We start from the raw sequence: 22,988 nt of genomic DNA, 5'->3' as shown, positions 1-22,988 counted from the left end.
GCCTCCTACGCAAATCTCTGTCACCATCCTCGCCCATGTCAACCCTCCCATCTGTTTGGCCACAATTAATATGGTTGATTGAGTTGCTTTTTCACAATAGAAATGAGCAAATGAGGAAAGAGATTCAGGACATTTAAATTACTGCTGTGTGCATGTCGTCGTTGCACAAAACCAAACACATGATTTTAAAAAAAAAAAAATGGTGTAGAAGATTATATTCAAATGCTTGCTCCACTCAGGATATGATGAAATAAAAAGCTTAGTTTTAGAGGTCAGACTGTGGATGGTATATATGAGGAAGCATTAAGATTAAAGCAGGAGTCAAATAATGTGTTTGGCCTGTCAATCTCTATGACCTATGAAATAGAGATTCGGATTAGAGGGGGAGTGTATTTGATTAAGTTTTTATATGTTTTGATTTTATCAACTTTCACTGAATTCTATTATTGTTGGGTCTTACTATATAAGGCACCTTGAGGCGACTGTGGCTGTGATTTGGTGCCTTATGATTGAAACAGATTTTCATTAAATGAATAGTTCACAGTAGGTGTTGCGTATAAAAATCATTTTAGAAAGACATGCAAAATAAAATGCGCAAACCACAGTCAGATAAGAAATAAGAGACGACCATGTGGGTATTTGTTCGTCTAACACTTGGATTTAAGGACAACCCTGGATCTGTCTCTGAGGCTTGCAGAACTAAAAAAATATAATTGCAGCAGAAGGTGAAAGGAAACAAAGGAAATCCCATCACTGTGAAGAACCGAGAGCACAAAGCGTTGGTGAAGCAGCACACTCTGCTAACATTTTTACCACAGAGAAATGCTGTGGAGAAAGAGAAAATGACCATTTGCATTTTCAAATCCCTTAAATGTAGTGGACTGCTGTAGACTACATCCTAAGACTTCATTTCCCTCTCACCCAGACACACACATACACATACATCAGTGGCAGGGGTAGCAACTCTCCTTTGGCAGAGACACTAAGCACTGAACAGTTCTGAGCACAGTGGGAGGCTTTGGCCACCTGCATAGTGTGGAGTGGAGATAGAGAGGGAGAAATCCGACATTGAAATTGGTGGTAGACGCTGCGACATTTTTTTTAACACTCCAAGGATTCCCACAATTTGTTTGGGGGGGTTAAACCGTGCTTAGGTATTAGAGGGGCATGAAACAAAATAAATCACAGATTCCCCATTGCCTTTTTTTTTTTTTTTTTTTTTTTGGTAAGTCCCACACAGGAAGAAAAAATCCTTTAATGGTCCCCCAGGCCCACAGAAGACCTATGCAAAATGTAAACAATGTTTGCACCTACCTTTGAGCCTTGAGGCCCCACTACTGCGCCGTGTTCATTAGAGTGGAAATGATATGTGCAAACAAAGAGAGGCGCCCAAGCAGCACACTCTGCTGCTTCTTTTCATCTTAGAATTGCAAATGAATGCAGCCTCCTCACCTGGTCCCTGCAGGCAATGTCCCAGTGCCTCCAATCAGTGCTTTATTGACAGCAGGCATACAGCAGGAAACTGGAAGCACTAATAGTTGAGGATGATGCCTGATAAATATGTTCTCCCGTCTAACTGCACCCCCACATATCTTACAGCCTGGCAGGATGGCCTCCAACCAAGGTCAAAATGTGAAGACGCTCTGAGAACACAGCTGCTTATGCCGATGCTGGCACACAGTGTTATTTAAGAGTCGGTTGTGACCGTGTCTGGCTGCTCTCCATCAGCTTTGTCATTTTGAAAAGGTGCATCTTTGTCCATGCTGGCACATAATCTTGCTGGGGGAGGCAAGAAGGTACCGTGAATATTTTGAGAGAAATTCATCCAAGGCGATGCTTAAAGGTTACTAGAAAACACAAATATTCAGATGTTCTACTTAATAAGCTAAATGAAAAGCCTGGCATTCTATATAATTGTATGGGACACTCTTGTCCATGGAGGTGCAGCTTTAGACTTCCAGCGCAGCAAATGTCTGTGGCCTAACCGCTCTGTTTAAATAACAGGGAGGGTGGCACCGTAAACACAGACTTGCTTGGCTTTGTTGAGCTAATGACTTCCTGCTCCAGTGGCTTGTGAAACAGTGTTAGAGCCAAAATAAGTAAAATCGGGAGCAGAATTTAATCTGTCACTCAATGGAAAGCCTTTAAGCAGAAACATGCAGCCATCCGGAGGGTGCACGCAAGTGAAGTGAAATTACAGCAAAAGCTCCCTGGCACAGAGTGATGCAGCAGAACAGGTTGTGTATAGGAGCGAGGATTACAGATTGGTTGGATAAATAGGGGGATTCTTTAAAGCAAAAACACACTGTGTGTGAATGTCAACCAAGGTGGTAATCTAAAACCCATCAATCCCTTTGAATCTAGGTAAGCTTTGCCTATGTAGAATAAAGATTGATGTGGAAGGAAGACTATGCTTGCACTCAGGTTTTTGATCTTCCTGAATTTGCCCAAGGCTTGGTTTTGAACTGTGTAGATGTGCAGCAGTCAAATTAACAGCCCGAATGGTAGTGTGAGCAACATTCAGTCTGCCTCCCCATCTACTCGGAATTAATCATTTCTATGAATTGCTTGTTTCCTCTGTGCTCTCCTGGGAAAACTGGATGGGTATGATGAGACACTTCCATGCAGTAGATGAGCTAAAATTAATCAGACATCAGATTTTTTTTCTTAAACTAAAACTGTCCTCCTTGCTTTGTAACCATTTCTCAAACTGTTTTCTGATAGTGGTGAATTTCAAACTAATGTGAATCCAAATTATACCTCTATGCAATTACAGTGAGCCAACACAGATTTTTGTAAACAGCAGAATTTATTTGCAAAAAAAAAAATCCCTCTGAGATCACGCATATAACATGTGGCAATCTGTTCAACAATGAAAATAGACAAGCCTTTTAAAAAGATACGATGAAGTGCAAAGTTTTGAAGTATTATCTGGTAAAGTCAGTTACTCCAACTTGGAGGCAATGAAATGTAGGGTTTTTTTCTTCTTCTTCTTCATTTAACAAGTCTATTCTGAAAAACTGACATCAAAGTTTCCTGTGTTCCACATTAATATTCATGTCTGAAGCATAGAAAAGAAAACTGAGAAAATAATATGCTAATAGTAAGACAGACACTTCAAGCTTTTCTTCGCATGAGCAGAAAGCCCATACATTAAAATCCATTACATCACACTAAGGATATCATTATCAAGGTTAAATAAAGAAGTATTCAGTTATTTTCATATGTGCCTGAAACGAAAAAAAATGCCAATAAGAAATCAATTCATACCTCTGTGCATCTGAAATTACATACAAGTATTAAATTTTATGAGCAGAGTGGTTTTAATTAAAGGTATTTTGGCAGTACTTTGAATGAAAAAAGCCCAACACAAGGAATAATCTTTCAAATCCTGCTGCTGATATTTTAACATATGGCTCTAATGATCCTTTAAATTACATTCAAAATGACAGCTTTGAGAAAGAGCCTCAATATAAAAGAAAGAAATATGATTTTAAGGGCTGTTTTTACATTCCCAACCCAAACTTTTCTCATATGCAAACATTAACTATTTATAAGAATATAATCCATGTGATATTTGGCACCCTGAAATAGCAAAAAGGTATGGAATTATTTGCTTAAGCCAATTTGCCCAAAATGCTCTAAAGATCATCTTCATCGTACACTTTTAAAGTAGTAAAATCAGCAACAGAGAGATCAGAACAGACTTCATTTTATTATATATCCAAAAACTGGAATAATCTCCTGTGGGATATATTATTTAAAGAAGCTATATTAGCAACAAAAAATGCATTCCCTTTGAACTTTAAGTAGCACAAAAATACAGCAAACTTCATCTCAATAAAATACTTGTAGCTTTATTCAATTTTATCTGAGTTGCATCTAAAGCACTTGATTCAACATAGTAGATATCCATTTAAACTATCAATGCACATTGAAATCTTAACTTAACTCCATTTCTCAGCATTTCCAACACAGGTCATCTTTAAAACCCTAACAGCTTGGTTTTAGTTTTGTCGTTGTTGGTTTTTTTTTTTTTAATTTTCCTGTCAGCAATAATTAGCTAACCTCACATTCTTAAAATTATGAATATCTCAACTTGCAACAAGAGCCATATGTAAACGGGCAGTGAGATAATTAATTAAAAAGAGGTTAATTCCTCCCACTGCAGTAGTCTACATTAATGGAAAAGATAAGAATAATCTTAATAGTTGGTCAGACCTTCTTGAAGAAGTCCAAAACCAAAGCAGGCTTATCTAAATCCTCTTGGCAGAGCTATCTGTAAAGTCAGAAAAGTGCAGAGGGGTGCTTAAATATGCCTGAAAAGCAGCTCTTATAAATAAAGCAGCAGCACAAAGGTTCTTCTGATAGTCCTTCATTTTAATATTCTTTCAAATAATACTTAAAAGAAGCATAATTTAAGCAAAATAATTTTATGATGTTATTAGGTGTGCCACAATGAGGATAATGAAATGCCCAAGCTAACCTACTCAACAAAAAGCATTCTTTGTGTGCCTCATTTCTGTTCTTGTTGGCTGGGAAAGAGTAATAAAGTTAGCAGAAAAGAACTGTGTCCCTGTTGTGCGATTGGTGTCACTGAAAAACCAAGGTTGACAGGCTGTGGATTATGACGAGCTCTCTGCCAGCGAGCCCTCGCAGTTGATCTGCCTCGGCGCCTGCCCCCCATCTCTGTCCACCTCATCCTCTTCATCTGATCTGGGCAGACTCGCATCTCTCCGGTGTACAGGAGGGCTGTAGGGGTCAATACACATACAGACACATTAGAACACGATTTCTTTTATAGCCCCATAAAAAAAGGCAAACACACATAAAAAAGAAAAGAAAAGAAAAAAACAGCTTTTAAGATACAAAACTCTTGGCTGACTCTTTCCAGTCAATAAACTCTTAAATGAGCAAGACATGCATGCACTATGTTAGCATGGTTTCCCTCTTTTTGCGTCACAGAGATTCTAGCTCTGTGGACACCAATAAAAAAAACTCTATGAATCATTAAAAGAAATTTCTTATTGAGCTAAATGCTTAAGAATTACATGCAGAAGTATTGTAATGGCACCATGTTCAGATATTAGTAAATATGTGCTGTTAGTAGGTTAAATGTAGAAGAGATTAAATCAGAACCAACACAGCATTCAGTGAGCTTGTGCCTTGCTTCTGCCTCTACTCATTAAAAAGGTTATTTACCTGGAGCCATTCTTAGAATCCATTGTCATGACAACTCATTACATCAGAATCACTCATTGCACTAGTTTGATAGCAGCTTAGCTTACTGCAGAGATTCCAGTATATGAATATTTCCATTAAGATACAATTTAATGAGAACAAGGAAAAACCACTGAAACAGGCTCTTTAACACTAACATAGTATCTTTCTGATTAAACACACACGAGTGTCCTTGAGTATTAGACATCTGCTTGAAGTACACTGCACTGCATGTTCAACATACAAAATGCTGCATTTCATCCATGCACTGTGTCAGTACATAAGCCAAGGACACTAACATTTAAAAATACTTTTTAAAAATTTGATAAAATGGGTGCTTGCAAATTAACATATTTATAATTTAATTACCTTCTAGCTATATCCATGAAAACTAATATATAACCAGATTGCTTTAAGCCACCTGTGTAACTAGCTTCCAGAGCAGCAAGATGTATCAAAACAAGCAATACAAATTAAAATCAAAATGTCCTAATAATTACTTTCAAGTAGGTTTACTTTAATGAAGTGTGAAATGAATATTTGACCATTTTGCAAAAGCAACAGCACACAGAGAGCTGTGTTTTAAGGCTAAATTGTTAACACATACAGAAAACTGGCCTTTATTAGTTCGCTGGCATAAGTATGACAAGAACAAGAGATGCTATCAGGAACTCAAAATAGATAGCTTTTGAGGCAGAGCTAATTTTAGAATATATTACACATGTTTATATCAAATAATATCAACAGTCACGTCACACCTGAACTCTTCACAGTTAACATGCAAAAAGAAAAATAGGTGTAATTAAATTTTTTCCCCGTTATTGCCAGCATCTGTTTATCGGTTTGTGCTAGAGGAACAGTCACAGGCAGACACTCTTCTCTTAATACTATGCGTGCAAAACACCATCTCAAACACCATTAGGAAAAACACTCAGATTTGCAGAGATGCTTTTTTTTTTTAAATAAAAAACACACAGGAATGTAACACTGCTTTATATCACTACTATTTCAGGACAAATATTTCAGTGTGCTGCCTGTGATGCCTTGGAGCGGGACAAATAAAAGCTAAAAAGAATCTGATGAATTGCAGTGATGGATTACTTTAAACCTAAATATAAACTGTTGTTTCTAATGGAATTTAAAAATAAAACTCAAGGAGTTTGTGTAATGCAAACCAGAGGCATCACTACAGTGTATGGAAAAATGTGAAGCTTAAATTAAGACAAATGTCAGTACAAGCAAAGGAAAAACGGTGGTAGGCATCAATAGGCCTGTGTCATGTTTGTCAAGAACACTGGTAGTAGTACAAATCAGCATTTGTTCTTCACATGGACCATTTAGTCAAAATGATGAATAAAAACCAAACTAAAAACAAAGAAACTGTCACACATAGCAAAAGTTAGTATTTTAAGTCAGACGACCAAACTTTATGGCAGGCTCGGGGTTATCACCACACCAAGTATCACCTTCGTTCAGTATCAGTCACTGTCATGCCTGTACAGGTACTTCATCACCAAGCTGTCCATTTTCTTCTGCTTCTTCTTTGTTTCCTTCTTGCTAGATTTTCCATGACCTGTAGGTTCCTTCTCGTCGTCATCAGATTCTTGTTTAGGGCACTTTTTAATACTACTGGAGCTGCGGTAGGAGATGGCTGAGTTGGAGGACGAAGACTCTGAAGAGGAAGAAGAGTCTTCTGATTCGCTTTTTTTCTTAGAGCTCTTCTTGGACTTCCTCTTGCCCTTTTTCAACTTTGAGCTCTTTCTGCTGTGATGGTCATCTGACGATGAGGAGCTCTCAGATGATGAAACTTTACCTTTTTTATCTAGACAACTACGAGAGCTGCTGGTGCTTGTTGGCCTGTTACTGTGCTCCAGAGTAGAGCCTAATGAAGAACGAAGCGGGTTAGAAGTGCTGCAGCCCAGCCCTTCACTTTCAACCTTCTTCCTACTGTCCTCACTCACTTGTTTCATCTTTTCATCCTTGTCCTCATCACTAGACTCATCAAGTTTGCTGCGTTTGAACTTAATAGGTTTGAAGCTCAGCACCTCATTAATTGCAGCCTCTAGGTCAGGGTCCAAGTAGTTTCGATGGGTGACTAATTTAATGTCTGACGTGTCAAGCGGATTGTTGTCTGATGAGCGTGTTTGAGCTGATGTAGAAAGGCTGCGACTGCGTGAGCGGGGACTGTAAGGCGAGGCTCCCCCTCTGCTAAAAGCAACACTCTGGCCGTCATCATCGTCATCTACGTGTAGGCCAAACTCACTCAGGCCACAGCTGCGAGCAACGGACAAGCGAGAGCTGCTGCGTCTCTCATCTTTCCAAGATGTGCTGCGATGGAGCGATCGAGGGCTCGATCGGCTCACACTGCTGATAGTTGACTTATTGTCATCGTCCATGTCCATCATTGCTCTCCGGGTGGACATCCTGCTGGGACCCACAGAGGATACCATGGACTCTTTATCAAACTCAGGGCTGCTGCGTGAAGTCCAGCGGGACTCCAAACCCTTCCTGGCTCTGCTGGTGGCTTCAGAATAGGCTAGAGAGATGACAGAACCTTTGTCTTCTAAGTCTTCCTGTGACCGACTCTTCTTCCAATCTTCCTGAAGGTCTCCAGATTTTGATTTAGATTTTCGAATGGAGGCATGGTCTAGTGTGTCAGGCTGTTCTTTGAGAGTGTTGAACAGGGAGCTGTCATCGCCTGTACCTCCTATGGAGTCCTTCAGATTGGAGCGTTTCCGGTAGCTCAGAGAGCTCAGGACAGACACCGATCTGCTCGGCTCTACCTCTTTCCCATCTTTGTCATTAAGCTTCTCCTTACCTTCTTTCATCTCTTTGGCATCTGCATTTGCTGAATATCTAAAGAGTCGCATAAGAAAAATGACAACCAGGAGAACACAAGAAGAAAAATACTGCGTATTTAAAGCCGGAACTCTCAATTTTAATTTCGTGAAATATTCACAGCTGATGTATGACAACTATGACAGCTTATATGTGGTAACTGAAAGGTTACATTTTCATACTTTGACACACTGATGTCAATTTGTTATAGAATAAATCTGTCATTTTCATTTTGTCCTTGAAACCATTCAAGAGTCAGGGAACACATCCAGTACCTCTGGCTATTGCTGTTATGCACAGTGTACACTGTAGAAAGTGAGGCAATCAACCAGTGAGAAGATCTATCTAACTGTGGTAGAGGCATCATTTTGCAGGCGTGCCAACTGGCCACGGGCCACTTCAATAAATTTGACAGCAGCCGCTTCCCCATCCTGCCTCCTGTCATTAGACAGATTACCGGGAGAGAGAGATGACACCTAATCACATGAAATACTCATCCTTCTGTTGCAAACTGCCCCAGGTAATCGTGGGCCTTTTTAAGGCTGGGGATGTGGGTAGTCTCATCACTGTTACAATGGGGAATTATACGGTCATCTGACAAAAAGCATGGAAAGCTTTCACTAACCTGGTGCTCTTCAGACTTCCCTCTTGTGACATGGTCTTGGAGGAGCCTTTGTTCTTGGAGAGCCAAGACTTAACTCCGTCCACACGGTCCTCCACTTCTGAATCTGTGTCCATCTCCTCTCCACTGTGAAGAAACCAAATCAGCTAGAGTTGATATAGAGCATCCAGGGCTTTCCAACAGCAAAAATACTCATCTTAAAATTTTTCTTCTTTAAGTAGAACAATCTTCCACACAAAGAAGAAATGTAGGGATGTGTTCTTTTGATCGTCACTTGGCTGTTTAATGTTAAATTCCAGAAATACATCAAGTATTTTATATAGTGTCAGATTACATAAATTACACAGCCAAGAAAAAAAAAAAAGGTGTTTGATTTCACATATTAAAAACTTTCTGTTAGCAGGTTACAGTTATTTCTCTCTCATATAAAAATAGGGGTTAGTATGACGCCATGCAACAGTTTGGTGTCCGTACAAGAGACAAATGTGCTGCAAATGCATTAGTGAAAAGGCGGTATGCAGATGAAGCTCCTGGAAGTATAATGAACTTGTTTGGCTGGTTCCAAGCTGCTAGCATCTGTGTGACTTGTCACCTGTCGTCCCTGGTGATTGTTATTGGAGTGGAGCCTTGAGACAGCCCCATGGCCCTATGCTTGACATGACAATCAATAAACAGAGACCTACAGATCTGGATGAAAGAGCTAAGCAGATCCCAGTTGATTTTTTTTCTTTTTTTGGTGAATATTCTGTGTTATGCATCCCATTGTCCTAGGAGGTTAAAGTGACAAGGAGGTGAGCAAAGTGGCATAACCTCTAAGTCAATACTGACACTGGGGTCAAATTGCATTAAGTGAAAAATCCTCTTCTCTTTTTTTCCCTCCCCTCCCTTCAGTGCGAGATATACTGCCTTCTTAGGCTGCATGATGTGTGAAAATAAATTTTCACATTTCACACTTTTGAAATTGCAAAGACACACATATGCTATGAAGGCATAAAGTATGTTTGACTTGTGTTTCTGAGCAGAGCAGAAAATTACATTCTTAAGAGACACTTCTTACGTTCAAGACAACATCCTCCATATTAAATACACAAATTAAGGTTCATTATAGAGAGCTCCAATTTGCAGTTCCTCTTTATCTTTTTTTGACTTACATAGCCTTACCTAAGATACCGTTGCAACAATCACGTTTCATCCATCTAAAATAATTGCTTCACATATCACAATTGTAGATATATAGTTCATCTTGTGTCTATATCAAGCTGAGCACCATTAAAAATAACAAACAGCAATGTAGATAACAGATCTGTCTCTGTGGACTAGCTTTTCTTTCTGAGCACTGGAAAATGTGGCAAACTGCTTATAAGGTGCAAACACAGTATTCCAAGAGGTGTGAGATGACAGCTAGACAGCTCCAGCCTCCATAATAGCTCTAGATACCATATGTGCATTTACATAGGTCTCCCACTAAAGAGAGTAGTGTCTCCTTTGTCACCAATCTCTGTGTCACACATTCATTTTTTCTCCTCTCAGAACAAATTGTGTTCTTTCTTCCCTTCTTTGTGGTGGTCTGCGTGAAAGCAGGGCATCGTCAGGGAGTGAGCGCAGAGCGCCAGCAGCATTGGGTTCTTTAAGTGCTATTCAGGCTTTCTAAGAGCATTTATATCTTAACTCAGGGGCCAATTTTCAGGTAATGATGATCCCAGCGAGATTAAGTGGTCTGGTTATAATTTTACTACACAAACCCTGCCCATTGCAGAGTCTGAGTAGTGCCTTCTGAGGCAAAAGGTGAAAATTGTGAGTCCAAGTCAAGCTATAATAAGCCGGCCCTTCATTTCACACTCCCTCTACTCTCTTTTGCATAGTAAATACAACTGATAAAAGCCCACCAGAAAAAAAAAAAGAGATAATAGCTTCGTTAATACCGGCGTGTTGATTACACATGTTACCCATTTGTCATCTCCCTGATGCTGTGACTTTTTAACATGATATATTACACACCAAAATACTGAAACCAGCCCACAGCAAAATTATCTCCATCTCCCACCCTCAGTCTAACACACAGGCGTGCAAAATAAAAGGTGGCTTGCAATTGAGTGCTGTGCAAATGGTGTCACAAACGATTTGTCCTTGGCCTCACACTACTAGCTAACCAGTCCTGAGGCCCACAGATACAAACAAGCCCCAAGACTTCAGACGTGAACATTAATCGCTTCTGACAATTGGTCTGCACTGGTTGTAAATCTTTGTCGCAAATAGTTACAGTCAGCATCAAATCATGTATGGTTTGGTGCTATCGTGTAAGTGCTAAATAACAGAAACATTAAACCATACATTTATGGTCTTTATTGTACAAGAGCTAATTACGTCAAACCGTGGACACATTGCACTCTGATGTAATTAACTTGAACTTCAAGGATAATTATCACCTGGTGACAAAAAAGGTAATTTTTCTTGCCTTGCAAAGTATTGTGCTGCAATCAGAAATGTAAATGACACTACAATCACATTAATCCAAGAATTGCAACCTCTGCTTTGAAATATTAAGTACAAAATATTCAATAGTAATGTAATTCATCTGGAAAATCCACTTCATAATTAGGAGAAAATCACCACCTCCATTACTGTTCATCCATGCTGTTAATGCAATGATGTCGAAGGAGGGAAAATGTAATTAAGTAAACATGGCAAATCGTTGCTCTTTGCCTCGAGTTGCACAAAAAGAAAGGCAAAGCACGGATACACATGGACTGTTTGATGAAAAATTGAAAGACAAAGTGATTAATAAAGGCACAATAGCATATTCCTTTGAAAAAGCAATCAAAGGTTAATGTAGAAAGCTATGCATATTTGCCATAAACAGAAGATTATGCTGGCATTGACAGTTAATTATTCAGCATGCCAAAATCCTTTTACTACATTGAAAATGAAAGAAAAGAGGGTTGAGTAAAAATAAATAACCACATTTAACATGAGAGACAAGATGAACTTTTATATTTTCAGTTAAATGTTTCACAGTACTGTAAAATAAGATTGGATTAGTAGAATGTTTGAATACAAGGAAATCAAAAGCTCAGCTTTGAGTCAAAACATTCAAGTAGTGGACTGTGTTGTTCACACCACTTGCTGTATGTGCAGACATGACATACATTCACAAGCAGTACTCACACAATCATGCTTAAGGTTTTCCAGAGCACATGTAAATTACTCCCATAAGATTAAACACTGAAAATATCTTCACCAAACTGTCACAGAAAAAAAGCAGATGACTGAAGATACATTCAGGCAACCACAGAATTGTAATTGTTTCATATTACTACACATATCTCCTATAGAGCTGCCTGATTATACATGATCAATATCATTGCTACAGCAACACCATGTATCTACCTTCCCCAGTGCATGCAACAACAAACCCAGGCATGTCTGAGAGCAAAAGCCGCATGAGAGCATCCTATGCCGATTTAGTACCTAAAATGGAGCTACTTCAACGACCTCTAACAAAGCATGGTGCTTTGCAAAATATGCATCTTCCAGCTAAAGGTGGAAACAACAAACTTGTTACATCATTTAAGACAAAAATGATGTATGTGACCCAACAACTGATTTAACCGAGCATTGCTGGAGCACTCACTACTTTTCTTTCTGTATTGTCAGTACAAGCCATTATTGGAAATTTTCATCACATATCATTACACAGGTGATATCATTCACCCCTAGTCTCTTATCATGCAAAGTGCAGTAAATGAATATTACATTTATAATTTTGCATTGATGCATCACAGTGCTGCATTCAGTGAGATGTGCTGCATGTGCTTTGGAAAAGCTTTAGAAGAACAAAAAGACAATTAAAGAAAATTCAGTGCAAAAATGCAAACTCTTGATTTTAACAAAGTGGTGAGCGATGAATGAGGACGATGTTTGACGCAAAATTATTCATAGAGAGAATGATGCAGCATTACCACGTTTCTTAAAAAAAATTGTTTTTCTTTTGGTTCATATTTTCAAAAGCAGTGAGAACGGTTTAAAGGAGGAAAAACTTCAACATTTAGCCTTATACTCCATTTTTCATTCTAGTTTACATTTCATCTAACATCAAACAAACAAGCCTTGAAATCTCTAATGAGGCGGACTGTGTACGGACACCGCCAGACACTTGGCACGAAATAAAATGAAACACCGGGGCCATCCTTTAAGCATAGCTTTTATCAGAGACGTATAACACAGACACTGCTTTCTATTCTATTTAAAATTACTTCGTCTCACAGTGTTACTGTGAACAAAAAGAATGGAAGGATAAGGTATACTGCATTATTCTCCCTTGCGGTTAAAATGGGTGCCGAAGAAAAACAAAACAAACTTGAAAACAACCATAATAACAGAAACAAAAGGAAGCATTTTCCATTCTCACGTTTTGTTCTTTCTTTTCTGATATTTTGTCACCATGTCTTGCAAACTGCCAGAAGTGTGGAAGACACCAAAAGGAAAAAGAAAACAGAGAACATGAGATACATTTTTTCTGAAACTCTGCAAAAGGAGGACAGAACATAAGAGCAATTTAAGCACATATAAAATAACTGTGTACTGTAAAGCAGTAAAACAACCTATGCCCTCTGCTCATACAGAGCTGGTGAGTGCACTGTCTTCTTTTTAGAGGCCTGTAATATTGCAGTTAGTGTTTACATCTGAGGGCTCAGAGCCAGCATAACCCTCAACTCAACTGCAAAGAGGAAACGTGTAACCAAATCAGAAAAAAGAACAAAGAGACAAAAGATCAAAAGCATGGAGCAGAATTAAACCATTTGAGAAGTATTTGGGGAACTCACAGACTGTAGTATGACTTTGTTCAAAAGAGGTTAGAAATTGAAGCAGGAAGACATAGGAGAAAGAACATGTTATGATTGACAGCCTGGTGAAAAAGCTAGCACATCTCATTTGGTAACTTTCTTCCAACATACAAAGAGAATGCCCTGTGGTACCTAAGGCAGCTAGCTACATGGCAGTGTGGCATCTAATGAAACAAAGAATAAATCTGCACTTCACCTGTTAATTAGGTCGTCGTTGTCATCACTCTCCATCTCATCCTCAATGGCAGCCTGCAGATCCCCTATCCTCTTGAAGGCTAACTTAAGGTCCACTTGTAAGCTCTGATTTGCTGCCTCTAAGCTCTCGATGTCCATTTCCTGGTGAATGGATTGGAGCATGGTTAGCTCCTCCAGTGTAAACACCAGTGAGTCCCATAAGGTCACAAAGCACCCATGGCCTTACCAGCTCATGTTTCTTGCGGCTTGCCTCAGCCTCCTTCTTGGACAGCTCTGCCATTTCTTCTTTCATGTCCCTTAGCTGCCTCTGCGTGCGTTTATTCTGGTCTTTCTCCCTGTTTTCTGCAGTGATGTGCTGATTTCTCTCCTCCGTCAACTTTTCAAGATTCTCCTTCAGACGACCCACCAGACTCTGGGAAGCAGGTGACGAACGTGTTAAGGGCACATATAGTACAGACAAGTGAACAACACTCAAGCTAAATTATCTTCTTTGTACTGTTTTAAGTCATTTCTCAGCTGACTGCAGCTGGCCACTGTCAGTTATGCCATTAATAATAACAAAATGGAAATGTGAACAGTGCTATGAGTTGCCCTTTGTCCAAATTCATTTTAATTCATTTTTAAGGTGAATAACAGGGAAGGTGACCATCAACTGACTGTCTTTATAAGAACCTAATTAAATTCATTCCATGATGGACACTTTTGTTATCTAGAAAGACAGTACGGAGCAAAGCAAGCGGCACTATAACTTTCTTTTTAGGGCCTTTGTCTTAAAATTACTAGGAAATTAAGTGTCAGAATCCAATTAACAGGTTGGCAATGCATGGCTTTCACATTTGTCCACATCATCTTACCTCCAACCGCTTAACCTGCGTTTTCTCATATTCCAGTTTGGTCTCTATCTCACGGATTTTAGCCTCCTGGCGGCTCACAAGTGACTTCTCCACCATGGATTGTTCTTGGAACTCTAACTGGTTCTGTAGCGAATGGAGCTGGAGGACAGACACACATATTTACACAAATAAACACTCTTGAAGAGCAATTTCCACTGTACACCTTCTTGACCTCTGGTCTTTGCTCCCCCTCTTAAGTGAGATCTGTGAAAATTAAAATGAAGTACTGATGTGTGTATGTATTAAAACCAAATTGCAGTTTTGTATAAATGTAATCCAACACTAAATATAAATATTTTGTATACAGCGTGAATAATAAGCTCTAGATAAGCCCCAAATGTACAACAAATAGTTAAAAGAAGAGCTTGTTATTGAAACTGAGTAACAGCAAGCCACAGTAATTTCACAAGCCTTTAGAAAAGCTTTTGCTTCATGCAAAGCACGTTTTTTTTTTTTGTTCCATCTGAATGGTTTTCTCATGACTGATAAAAGGAAGAAAGACACATCACAACAAAACTGGTCCAAAAGCCAGCATGGCACCTAATAAGGGACTTTGCATCAGAGACAAGGAGGATTTGGAGTTCTCCTTTGATATTACTAAAGAATCCAGATTTTTCTCCTACTGGGGATAAGATAACCACTTCAAGGTCAGATGCTTTAGATAGCTATCACTGCTTACTCTGACAGGTTTTAACAATACCTTACAGCCCTGCTGTGCTACTCGAGTATCGCCAAAAATATTCTGATGAGTGGGCCTTGAGTGGCCCAAAACTAACAGTGGGCTATTATTTCTGTGTTTTGATTCTGTGATTATAGCACACAATTTTGTTTAGTTCACCGTGCAGCCATAAAATACAGTCCAGTAATGCCAAGCTGTGGTCGTATAATGTGCATTCACACTTATGCTAAACTTTGCCATGCTAAAGCTAAATTCACATTTAATCTACCAGACGAAATTCATTTTGTAAATAAATGCATCAAAAAAGGAAATAGGCATGCATTAATACATGACATACCAAACACAGAGGTTGTCTTCTGAACAAATAGTATTCCATCAGTACAACATGATAAAAGCACTTACCAACATAGGCCTGAATCAGAAGCATTAATCTTTGTATCACATGAATCCACATTTATGCCAGGCCTCAACCATTAGCAGACACCTCAAGCACAAAATGCAGTAATTTGACCAATCAGCTCAGAAATAGGGTAAATCAGGCAAGGACACTATGGTTTATTACAGTTGTATAATTCAGATCTGTTTGTGACTTAGCAAGTGCAGTGTGAAAACAAGAATTGGAATTTGCAACCACACCATTAGCCACACCATCTGTCACATTTGGAAGGCTTTGATATATGTGCTAAAATCTGCAGACTAGCATACTCACAATGGCAATTTGCTGATGATTGCCATGTAAACATTAGCACTTGCATTTAGGAATCATAAAGGTCAGTAAACATTTCATTGCAGATTCATTTTTGGGATTTCTCTAAATAAGTGAACACTTTGACCTGCTAGAGAAAGATTTAGGTGATCACTAAAGTCAACAGTCTTTATTCAATTTCTGGCAACTAGAATGAAAACTATAGACATAAAGCCCAAACAGCAAGTTCAAATAATGCCAACAGTTCAATAAACTATACCCAAAGCTGGATATAGGATTTCAGTTCCCCAGCCACAGAGTCTTAAAAAAAAAACATATTTTCCTGCAGATTAATTGTGCTTTTCCAAAACCAAAAACTATAAACACAAACACTATATTACACAAAATGGGCAACTTGTGTAATGCTAAACAAAAACTTGAAAAGATTTTCACTATTAATTCAGCAAAAAATATCTGTAATGACACACAAAAAGAGCATCTTCTGACTTTTCCAGAAGTAAAACATGAGGGCTCTTTCATCAAAAGTTCAAGAATTTAAAAATTATCTTTCGTTTGTGATCTAAAATACATAACATCACAGAATCCAAAGACATCTACGACCAAGGGACAGATGCGTTCAGATTCTTCAGTGGAAACCTCTACAAGGGCTCGGGAATACTTTGGCAAAACACTGTGAGTGAACACAGTTGCTGTAAAATTCTACCACGCTAAGAAAAAAAAACAAAAAAACCCCCAAAATTTAAACACAGCTGGGTCTTCTTTGAGCCAGAGATCATTGAAGATTGATAAGAAATTCTTTATGATTTATTTGTTTTCTGTTCTAAAGAGAAGATGTATCATTTGGCTTTCTATCAGTACAGAGTTCAAAAGCCTGCATCTGTGATGGCTGGCAGATACATTAGAGCACATTGCACTAGCTAACTTGCACATCTGTGAAGGCATCATTAATACTGAAAAATATAAAGATACAGGTTTTGGAGCAACATATGTTCCAAACTTCAGATCACGTGTTTTTAGGGAACGCATTGCTTACTCGGGAAAGACAAAGCCAGACTAAAATTCTCAGTATTCAACTAGCTTGCATGCAGTCCTAACCAGTGACACTTATTTTTATTGAATGTTCATGTAGGTACACTAGCTAGCTGTTGGTGCTTGGGGTGACACAAAAGCCAGAAATGACTGGCACAGGGCCATCTGTTTCTACAAAGCCATAGGTTGACATTTCAAACATGACTCTTCTGCAAGCATCCGCTGTGTGTGTGTCTGTGTCAGAGCAAAAAGGAATCTTCAGGGTTTTTCACTTGATTGGAGTAACCATATGCATCATGCATCATGCATAAAATAAACTGGCCAGTGCACAGTAACAAGGTTTTGCTATTATGTCCAGCTATTACATTCTTTCATACGAATAGCTGATATCGAAAACACTATTTTCTTACTTGCTTCCAATTGCCATCTTTTATTAACCTGATATTCTTCTTTTTTAAAATGAAATAACAACAGAACTACAAATGAAATAAAACATTTAGACCAAAGCTGGTTGGCTGAAGTTCAGGGATGATTGTTGAAAGGACTAAAATTAGTTCTTCACCTAAATAGTTATTCCATCTTGATCGGCCGTTAAGTTTATGTACACTACCCTTCCTTTAAATACTGTAAGAATTCTGAGGGTGAAAATTTGCTCCTTGACACTTTTTCTCTGATTTCTACTATTTACATGTAAATTGCAATGGCTGGAAGAAAGCACGCTACCACATAAAAGGAGCATTTTTGGTCAAAATAATCAGAGAACACAGTGAAAAGCTGAAGCCTAATCAGAAAGAAGTGTTGAGGCAGCAGGCAGGTTCCTGGCAGGGAGCTGTATTGCTTTTGAATACTTCTTTTTACCTTTTCCTGGATCTCCTGCTTCTCCTTTGTGGCTTCTTCCAGCTGGGCCTGCAGGTCACTGATCTGGCTTAAGTCCCTGGCAGACTAGTATGCACGTGCATGCATGCACAGAGAAAAAAAGTCAGAGAGTCAGGTGTGTTGGTGTTCATGTATGCCTCAGTTATCTTTTATATTACTGTCAATGCAAATGTCCAAGATTATATCCAAGTCAAATATTTGGTCATGTGGTCTGCTGTACAACAGATTATATCCCCATGTTTAGCTGAGAATATCCTCCAAGACACTACTGGAGAAAATAATGTTAATGTTTCAAAAATAAGTGCAACTACACTAATACAAAATATACAACCAAATGCAACAGTATTGAAGAACAACCAAGTTCTTAACAGTAGATACTTGACAAAGTTCTCGAGCTGAACGGAAGGCAATACACTCCATTTTTCTTGGCATTCAAACAGATGTTTAAAGTTTTAGGCAGGACTACCTGAGCTACCGCAGCCTTGTGTTTCTTCATCAGGTCATTCATGTCCTCCTGATCCTCCTCCATGCGTGACTGCAGGTCATTCTTCTCTCGTTGCAGACGGCTGAGCTGCTCCTCCAACTAAGGCACAAACAGAGCGAGGAACACACACTTTAGTTTAGAATGGCAGGATTTATTCATGAGCTATTGAATATGATAAATGGTCATTAGTTGGCCTGGCCGTGGCAGTCTGGGAATCTCATCTAATAGCAATGAAACACAATCTGGACAGGGTTCTGGCTGGAAGATAAGACCAATTGGAGATAATCAATTGGCTCATTTAGGCAGGGAAAAGTGCAGCCAGTGCAGCATACTGGTGATGTCCCATTTAGAGTTCATCCTCTGTGATCAAGGGGGAGGCTCAGTCCTTCAATATGCATTCTCTAATCTCAGACATTTACAAGACCTTCCCTTGCCATAAATGCAGCAATTAACAAGCAAAGCACAGGCACATAGCACTCTGTGTGTCATCCCGAGAGAGACAAACATCCTCAGTCCATGAGTCTAAAATGTAGGCAGTACTCTCATGAGACACCCATTAATGAGCAAACAAAAAAAACACATTCGACAAAGCTTATTTATCCATTAGAGCAAAATGTTGAAATCCGACATATGCCAAAGGGCATTTATTATTTTAATATTCCACCATGGGCTGATGATGTATGCATATTAATGTTCGAGCCCTGCTGTATTTTGAAGAGAGAAAATTTGATAGGCACCAGCCCTCAGTTAATTAAACATTGTTTGTTGTTTTTGGTTTAATTTGCTCATCAAAAGAAGGGTATAGAAACATTTATGCAAATTATTTCCCTCTCATCAAAAGTGAACATGAAAAAAGGTAAGTACATTTCATTATCTATGAATGTGTGATATCGTGCACAATATCGACTGAGCTACAGATGCAAAAACATACAGCAATAGAAACATATGCAGAACATATTGGCATTCAAGCTTAGTCAAGTGGGTAATTGGAACACAATTTGTGCGGTTCCACTCGACGACATATGTTGCACCCTCAGGATACATTGTTAACAGATGTCAAAACTTACCGACATCTTCGCTTTGACCATATCCTCCATTTGGATATGCAAGTCCTCTATTTCCAGCTCCATACTCTTTCGAGCCTTCACTGATGCTGCACAAGTAAACTCTGACTCCTCAAGCTGTGAGGAAACAGGAGGAAGAAGAGGTGTTGGGAAGGAGGTGAGGGACAAACGTTAGTGGAACTGAGCTCCAGAATCTGGGATTTTTTCATTTGTGTTGATTTGTGCATAATACACATTTCAAAGCATGCTTTCTGTTGTTGTATCATTAAGTATATTACACATCCGTGCTATGTTGGGCGCAGGCAGATGCCAAAATGTTCAAAGGGATGTACTTGATTTTTGAGCTGAGTGATCTCCCTCTTGCTGGGGGCATTACTCTTCAGGTGGTCCAGCATAATCTGTGCATCAGCCAGAAGGACTTTGGTTCTCTTCAGGTCTTTCCTCAGCCTCTTCTCCGTCTCCACATCCCTCTGGCTCACCTGAATGACAAACCACTCCTTTATAGCCAGCATCGTTACTTTCCTCCTTGAAAACCTATAGCAACCCTTGAGACTCAATAGCATTTTCTTTCCAATCAAAACAAGTGGCAGACACTAAATTGCACAGACTTGACTACACGGACATGTTCAGAGTAATGACAGTACCTGGTCCTGAGCATTCAGCAGTTTGGATTCCAGCTCTCGTCTCTCTCGCAACACTTTTTGCTTGTCTTCATACTCCTCCTCCAGCTGTACCTCCATCTGTTTCAGCTGTAGAACACACAGAGTGTCAAGATGCACAAATGCTGGATCCATGATAAAGTCAGACATTACACACCATCGACCGTCCTGCTAGACACGGCTGCTCTCAAAGACAAATAGATCCCCCAAAAGCAGACCTGGTAGCCTTAAGATTAATCACACATGATGCTTCATTATGTCAAATTAAAAAATTTTAAATATAGAAATCCATTTAACTTCTTTCTACTTAATAAGACACATGGAATAAAATAACAGTTTAAAGAATGCATTACATTTGCAGTTGCAATGACTGGCTTGCAACTGTAAGAAGCCATTGCAGTTTACATCCATGACTATCCAGACTCACTTCAGTTTGACGGACACCAAGTCTAAACCAATTAAGATCAAAAGCCAATTTGTTTTTTCATATTAGATAGTTCTATAAAATTCTCAAACCTATAGCAACAAATAAATCCTATAATTATTTCTGCCTCCAAATTAAGACACATCAGTCACTGTGACATTTGACCAAAACTGAACTAATTCAAAATGTATACAAAGTTTCAAAAAAATTCCCTGAAGGCATACAGCAGAAACAGTGTCCACAAATTGTGGGACAGATGGATGGACATCCAAAAATCCCTGCCCACAGCTATAACTCGTAGGGAGACATAAAGCAATACAGCATGTGTACCTAGATGAAGTGAAATTAAAGTAATGAATTCAGGAACTTCATAAACTGGGCTATGCAAATAGAAAATTTAATTATTCAATTATTTCTTTGTTGTAACAATCATTTTAGTAACAAATCTCATATCTTTGGGAAGCCTGTTTATTTCCCCTTTAATGGTGCAACATTTGTAAGGAAAATTCATTTGTAGGTTGAGCAGCAGAGTTGAGTAGGTAGGTTGTGCCCATAAAAAATAAAAATAAAAATAAAAACTTGCTAATAGCTCTCTACCCAGGTAGTCCAGAACAGACTTCACACTTCCATCTAATAGGGCTGCTAGGAGGCCTGCCATGACTGACCTTCATGGTCAGGCCCCTTTGCACTGGTGTCTGCAACATTTGCACTGGCACCTGAAAATATGGAAGAACATTATGTTCAAAGATAGACTGCCGTAGGCAAAATCTGGACCTATCATAGATTCAAATTGCAGAGAAGATGTGGAGAAAACTATTCTGATTGCTGCACCAATAGGGTAACAGCTTTTGGTGGAGGCAGTGTGATAGTGTGGTGGAGCATCTTCCTCACAGAGAAACAGAGAGCGAGGTTTATCAGAGACTACCTACAGTATTTGGGGAGTGTAGAGGATGGAATGGTCTGTCTGCAGTGCTGACCTCAACTCCACTGAACATTTGTGGGATCAGCTTGGACATGCTGTTTGTGCCAGAGTGACCAACACAACCACACTGGCTGACTTGCAACAAATGCTGGTTGAAAAATAGGATGCCATCCCACAGCAGTGTGTGACCAAGCTGGTGACCAGCATGAGCAGGAGATGCCAGGCTGTTGTGGCTGTGTATGGCTTTTCTACATAGTACCGAGTTCCCTTTTTGCTAAATGAAAACATTTTTTAATTGCCAATAGGTCGTTTTTTCAGACTTCAATCATGGACTTCAATAAATGACACTAAACAAGAGTCAATAGCAGAATAAACACTTTGGCACTGGCAGAAAAGATCTGGCAAGTCTTTCATGGGCACAACCTACATACTCAACTGAGGTGCTAAACCCACAAATGCATTTTCCTTACAACTGTGACACCATTTCAGGGGAAATAAACAGGCTTTCCAACAGTATAAGATTTATTGCTCAGAAGCATTGTTACAACAAAGAAATCATCAACATAAATTCCCTTATTTTTTGTGCTTTCAATCAAGCATGAAAAAAGTGTGTTACTGAGTACTGCAGTAAACAGCCCTGAGTAAATGTTAGTCAACAAAAAAAGGCCATAAATAAGAAAAAAACTGCAGAAATTGCAAGAATGATTAGTGGCTACCTTCTTACTGCAAGATCTCCTGATCTCCTCTACGTCTTCATCTTTACTCTCAATCTCTTTAGAGTGGGTCTGCCGCTGCCTCTCCATCTCCATCTCAAGCCGCAGCTTAGTCTGAAGACATAACATATAAATGACATGTGAGACAAACATGTTTTAGAGAGAGAGATACATATGCAACAATTAGCAAGAAGAACTCCTCGCTGAACCATATTTGCACCCCTCTGTACCTGCTCCAGCATTTGGATGTTTCCAGCCTGTTCATCCAGCTCCTCCTCCTGGTCTTTCACCTTGGCCTCGAGGTCACGAAGCTGCTTCTTGACCTTGGCAAGTGAGGCCTCATCCTTTGACTCTTGGGAGGACAAATCCTGTAGCTCTGCCTCCAGTTGTTGCACCTTTACATTCATGCCACACAATTCAGTGTCCTTGTCCTGCAGGCAGAAGGCATGCTGTAAAACATACATCTGGACCAGCCTAGTTATATCATACAGAGAACAGAAACATCAGACATGTTGTCCCCAAGAGAGGGCATTAGAGTACATGTGGAGTATGTAGTCGAGAGAAGCCTACCTGCAGCTGCTGGCGGAGGTTAAACATCTCACCAGTCATTATGTCTTTCTCTCGAGCCAGCTTCTCCCTCTGGCTCCTTTCCCTCTGTACCTCAGCCTGAGCCTGGTTCTGCTCCAGGTCAAATCTGGAAAACACACACACACACACACACACACAAAAAAATGTTGGTTTTACACAATCTCAACAATAACGTAGCCTTATCAGTTGAATGTGGTAGGAAAGATTTTTAATTACACAGTACAGTTTTAAC

The 22,988-nt window shown here is 39.3% G+C and overlaps 1 protein-coding gene across 8 annotated transcripts in view; it reads right to left on the bottom strand.

Annotated features, from left to right (window-relative positions):
- Positions 1-4,641: 4,641 nt before the first annotated feature.
- Positions 4,642-22,988, bottom strand: part of LOC120723289 (unconventional myosin-XVIIIa-like) — a 56,245-nt gene continuing 37,898 nt past the window's right edge. For 7 of the 8 annotated variants that reach the window (XM_040014650.1, XM_040014652.1, XM_040014654.1 and 4 more), the window contains 15 exons: positions 22,739-22,862; positions 22,399-22,599; positions 22,172-22,282; positions 20,095-20,199; positions 19,783-19,929; positions 19,454-19,567; positions 18,369-18,485; positions 17,885-17,968; positions 14,574-14,711; positions 13,946-14,131; positions 13,721-13,860; positions 13,089-13,133; positions 8,684-8,806; positions 6,687-8,076; positions 4,642-4,752 (listed from right to left, as the gene is read on the bottom strand). In XM_040014650.1, the coding sequence (XP_039870584.1) occupies positions 6,699-8,076; positions 8,684-8,806; positions 13,089-13,133; positions 13,721-13,860; positions 13,946-14,131; positions 14,574-14,711; positions 17,885-17,968; positions 18,369-18,485; positions 19,454-19,567; positions 19,783-19,929; positions 20,095-20,199; positions 22,172-22,282; positions 22,399-22,599; positions 22,739-22,862 (3,013 nt within the window). In that variant the 3' untranslated portion in view covers positions 4,642-4,752; positions 6,687-6,698. The remainder of the gene's footprint in view (positions 4,753-6,686; positions 8,077-8,683; positions 8,807-13,088; positions 13,134-13,720; positions 13,861-13,945; positions 14,132-14,573; positions 14,712-17,884; positions 17,969-18,368; positions 18,486-19,453; positions 19,568-19,782; positions 19,930-20,094; positions 20,200-22,171; positions 22,283-22,398; positions 22,600-22,738; positions 22,863-22,988) is intronic. The other variant, XM_040014658.1, reaches the window with a different exon arrangement.

Source organism: Simochromis diagramma, unplaced genomic scaffold (genome assembly GCF_900408965.1).
Source record: "Simochromis diagramma unplaced genomic scaffold, fSimDia1.1 OVJJ01000676.1, whole genome shotgun sequence".
NCBI lineage: Eukaryota > Metazoa > Chordata > Actinopteri > Cichliformes > Cichlidae > Simochromis > Simochromis diagramma.
This window is presented reverse-complemented; position numbering and strand designations above follow the sequence as displayed.